At 40.4% G+C, this 5,000-nt stretch overlaps 1 protein-coding gene across 4 annotated transcripts in view; it reads left to right on the top strand.

Moving 5' to 3' along the window:
- Positions 1-438, top strand: part of LOC117482929 (ladderlectin-like) — a 10,031-nt gene extending 9,593 nt beyond the window's left edge. For all 4 annotated transcript variants that reach the window (XM_034131180.1, XM_034131178.1, XM_034131177.1 and 1 more), the window contains exon 2: positions 1-438. This exon is cut by the window's left edge. In XM_034131180.1, coding sequence (XP_033987071.1) covers positions 1-373 — 373 coding nt within the window. In that variant the 3' untranslated portion in view covers positions 374-438.
- The last annotated feature ends 4,562 nt before the right edge of the window (positions 439-5,000 follow it).

The raw sequence follows: 5,000 nt of genomic DNA, 5'->3' as shown, positions 1-5,000 counted from the left end.
CAACGGCCGCTGCTACAAGTACTTCAACACAGAGACGACCTGGGCTGATGCAGAGCTCTACTGTGTGTCCCAGGGAGGCAACCTGGTGTCTATCCACAGCAGAGAGGAAGAGGATTTTGTCAAATTCCTGATCAAAAGCTCTGACCCTGCTGAGGGAGCAACATGGATCGGACTCTTTGACCTCGCCAAAGAAGGAAGATGGATGTGGTCTGATGGGTGTGCAGCCAAGTATTTCTTTTGGCATACAGGACAACCAAACAACAAGGGACGAGGTGAAGACTGTGTACTCAACAACTGGAGGGGGAAGTGGAATGATGCGAAGTGTTCAAAAACTTTTCCCTCAGTTTGTGCATCTCGCACAACTTGTCCTTAGCAGCTGAGATGTTGCGTGTTCACCTGTTTTGTTATGATAACAATAAAGACACAGATGTAAACTTATATGTGTGTGAACAGAAGTCCTTTTGTCTAACCTTTATTTTCATGAATGTTACATATTCACACTGGTCGCTCCAGGGGTTAATCAAAGGAATTATTTCTACACCTTTTTTAAATATCATCAATTCAGTCCTGCCTTCCTTGCTTGCTTGTTCAACTTTCGGCCAGACAGCCCTTCGTGCCTCCCTTATAGGTTCAGGTATTGTCAGGGGGTTGTCCGGTGCCTTGCTCAAGGGCACCACGGCAGGGCAGGAGGTGAACTGGGACCTCTCCAAGTAGCAGTCAACACTCCATATTTTACGTCTGTTCGGGGACTTGAACCGGCGACCCTACGGCTCACAGTCCAAGCAACAACAAACAACAAAACAACAAAAACAATGTACTTGTATTTGCTGTCGCCAACAGTGTAGATGGGTTACTTACTGCCTTAATATAGTGCATGCACCTGCTAAGGGAGAACAAGATTCACACTCACACTGATCGCCATGCAATCAGGAGCAATTTAGGGTTCATTCTCTTTGTCTCTTAGAGTTCAGGAGAGCCCAACAATGATGGAAATGAAGACTGTCCACACCAACCACGGTTTTGATCACACATGGAATGATTTCCATTATTATTCTTATCACTCAGTTTGTGCATCTGGCATAGCTTGTGTTTAGCAACTGAGATATGACATCTTATTGAGCCAGGTCACTGTTCACCTGTAACTCTGTTAACGTGCCTTTGGCCACAAGACACAGATGTACACTTACTGTGTATGAAAGTCCTGTTTGTGATATATGCAACATAATGGTTCACTTTGTTAACAAGGAAACAATGCATTATTCATACACTTTGACAGGACATCTCCCCTTTGAAGCCAGTCTCCTTAACTGTTGCTGAACAGCAGACAGTGCAGCCTCTAAGTTAGAGAAAAGTGCTGAATGTTTCAAATGTAGCTTAGTAGTCATTTAGCATCAGGGTACAAGGCTTTGCTGGTGTAACATTAAGAAAGTCAAAAGAGTCAGTCTGGATTGCAGAATTCTTTAACATGAGGCACATCATTTCTCTTTATCCCTTTAACTGCCAGCGCCACCATTTGGTAGAGCACATTTTGTGTCTTGATATCTTGTTGAAAAAAAAAAAAGTGTAAGTGTAACTCCATCTGATTCAGACAGCTCTACCCTTTGGTTGACATGTTATGACACAAAGCAACCTCTAGATGTCACTGTGGTTCGAAACAGAATGCCCTTCAGCTAGCTTCCACTGAGGAAGTTGGCATGCTAAAAAAATCACTGCTGAAGAAATCACTCTTTTTGGTCAACTTTTGTAAGGTAACAATATCCTTGTTGACATATTTTAGTGTCAGAGCACTTACTGAACATATTTAGATAACTTGATGCACAAAAAAAGTTTTAAACAAGGGTGTAATTATCTTTTGAAAATATGCTCAACCAACCGGGTCAGAATTGGCCTTTATGGTAAACTAGCAATATGACTTTTTCAGAGTTTCAGAGATGTTTTCCTATAAAATATGGTAAATAAATAGCTAGATTCATGGGTAATATTACTAAATCTAGTGAGTCTCAGAGTGAAAGAGTGATAATAATTTATATAGCACCTTTCATGCATGGCATTCAGCCCAAAGCTGCACACAGATGAGCAAGTTAGGCCAACACAGGATATAGACATTTGCTGTTAGGCCAGTGGTTTCTTGTTAGGGCCAATTCAGCATATACAGTACGATGAGCAAGTCTTTTCTTTATTATGAAAAAGACTTAACCATTACTATTTTTCCAAACATTGTTTTTACAATTATAATTTAATCTTTTTATGAATATATCTGGTTGTAATATTGCTCATTTTCCATAAAAAGAAACAAATGTATTTCAGTTTGTGTTTTATTTGAGTTTGATGCATACAAATACTGTACTGTATATGATTGTTGAAAATGCACTTTTACTAGAAGGCCAGCTCGACCAGTTGGTAACAGGCTCATAAAAACAAAACTGTGTGGTCAGTCAGAAAAAATATAAATTGTTTGTGGTTAGTTGTGGCCCATTTGATAAAAAAAATGCAAACAAATATTTTCCCATAGCTTTTTCTTGGTCTGGCAGTTAAAGGGTTAATCTGAGAAAGTCTCATTTGAAAGATGCTTTTTGTTAAACCTATTCAGCAATTGTTGGTCAGCAAGATCTCCTAAATCAGAGCTGTGGTCTGTTCCCTATTCAGTGTCATAGAAAGGCCTTGTGGCAGTCATTTGACTATTACCCTGTACATTATGCCCACACATCAAAACACAATCTCTGCTCACTGTTATTAGAGCATTCGTATTGTAATATCTTCCTGATTGTATTGTATATAGTTTATATTTGTGTTCATGTGCCATGGTTTAGAGCTTTAGTAAAGTGCAAGTGCGTTTTCAGAAGGAAACACTTGTTGTGCTTTGGAGCTACATGCTGTAATGTTAAAAGTACCTGTTGTGCCTTGTGGCCACTGGAGGGCAGCAGAGGAGCAACGTCAGTGCGACATCAGTTGTAAATGAAAAGAAACACAAAGCAACAAGTCTCCCTGAAATGAATACATTATGTTTTATACGATATATCCACACAAGCTTATGGTCTGTTTTGCCTAATGTTCATCTTCATTTTGCACAAGCTGGGAATTATTTGTGGGTAATGTGGTTGGCTCGATGAAATGTTACAAAGCTTTAGTGTGATGGGCAGCTTGGTCTTCACGTGCTAGAAAGCGTTTTAAAAACAGACCATTATCCCTCCTGATCAACATCTCTGGAGATTGTAAAGAACATTTGTTTTGGTCTGGCAATGTTTAGCACTGCCAATATTTGATTTCATATCATTTACTCCTTGTCAAAAATGTATAGAAGGTTTAGTGCGACATCTCCAGGTGACCAGGTAGTCTGTTTCTGCTTATGTTAAGGTGTGGGTGTCTTTAGTGTTGCCAAGTTCAGTTGACCAATCATATATTAGGCCAACAGTGAAAACACCCTCTCTGATGCATATGTGGTAACTGTGGCTGGGGTCCCCTTTAAATAGCTGACAACACCAACTCCTGTTGAGGGATGGAGGAACCTGTGGACCCTCAATCTAAATTCGAAGTTGCTTTGCCGATGTTGGGGCTTCCTTCACGAGGACAATAACAGAGGCATTCATGACCAATAGAATGCTAGCTTTATTTCACAAATATACATGTTTAACATGTCAATGTTCAAGCAGGTTGTCAACGGGTTAACAGGGTGTTGAACATACTTTACACTATGACATGGTGGGTTCCCCTCCTCAGATGGGCAGGTCTGGTCCACTAGGTCACAATGCCTGCTAACTGTGAGGGACACAAAGAGAACAAAAGCACGGCCACTACTCAAAGCACAACTTCTACAAAATGATTACAGTGAGAGTTAGTTTACTCACCCTTTTAAAGTGTCCCCGGGGGCTCAGTCCCTACACTGAAAGCAGAACAAGGTTCCCCCAGAGGGAGAGGAGCCTGTAACACAAGCACTTAGTCAATTATATTGCCCACAATCTGCACACCTAGAGAACTATTGACAGAAAATAAAAAATAAAAAGCACTAGGGAACAGTAGACTTTTAAAAAACAAACGCAACATATAGTTGCCAGCTCAAACACCAATTCAATATAGCATTAAGAAGGTTAAAAACCAGGCTTACTTGACAGAGTAATAGATCCTCCTGGCTCCATCCAGGAGGGGAGAACGCTCATACTCAGCTCTATGGATTAAACACAAAACAGATGTTATAAAGAAATAATAAGAGCTAGAAGAAAGTGAGCAAACGTCCATAGCCAGTTTCCCGGGTTGCTCGGCTGGTTATGAGCATCTACACTTCTGCAAAACACTACAAGTTGCTTCAAAACTATTACAACTTGGAGTAAAACACCATATTAAACGGTGCGTACGCTCAAAAGATGGCGTACGCCAGTTTCTACGCACTGTTTGCGATTTAAAAAAAACTAACTTCAGGGGGAAATGTCGGTCCTCCACGCACATAACCTGGCTGCCCCCTCCTCCTCCTCGAACTCAGATCCAGAGAGGAGTTTCCAACCAAAGACTGAGGACGACACTGGAGCTCTCTGAACCTGACGTTGAACACAGTGCTGATTGGAAGGAGACCAGAGAACCTGCCTCAGGCTCAAAGTCACTGAAAAAATAGACAAGAATCTGTCAGTGATCCACGACGTAGTGCTGAAAAGAAACCACTCAGCTGCTCAGTCTGTAAGAAAGCTTTAGACATAGAAGAGATCTAGATCCACAATGAGAATCCACACAGGATAGAAAACCCTTTCGCTGCTCAGTTTGTGAGGAAGCTTTTTCACAGAATATGATTTATATCTTATAATTTATTTTTAAATAAAACTCTGAACTGAACTTTGTGTGGAAACTTTATTTAGAATTCATTACGCACTTGATATTTGACTGCAACACGGGTCAATAAAACACAACATGGTGCATAAATAAGCACAGTCGAGATGATGATGATACACACCACACATATATACATATACATACTACATACCATATACATATACATATACATATACATATTATAT

Source organism: Trematomus bernacchii, unplaced genomic scaffold, assembly GCF_902827165.1.
Source record: "Trematomus bernacchii unplaced genomic scaffold, fTreBer1.1, whole genome shotgun sequence".
Taxonomy (NCBI): domain Eukaryota; kingdom Metazoa; phylum Chordata; class Actinopteri; order Perciformes; family Nototheniidae; genus Trematomus; species Trematomus bernacchii.
The sequence above is the reverse complement of the archived record's forward strand: the minus strand, read 5'-3'. Positions and strand labels throughout refer to the sequence as shown.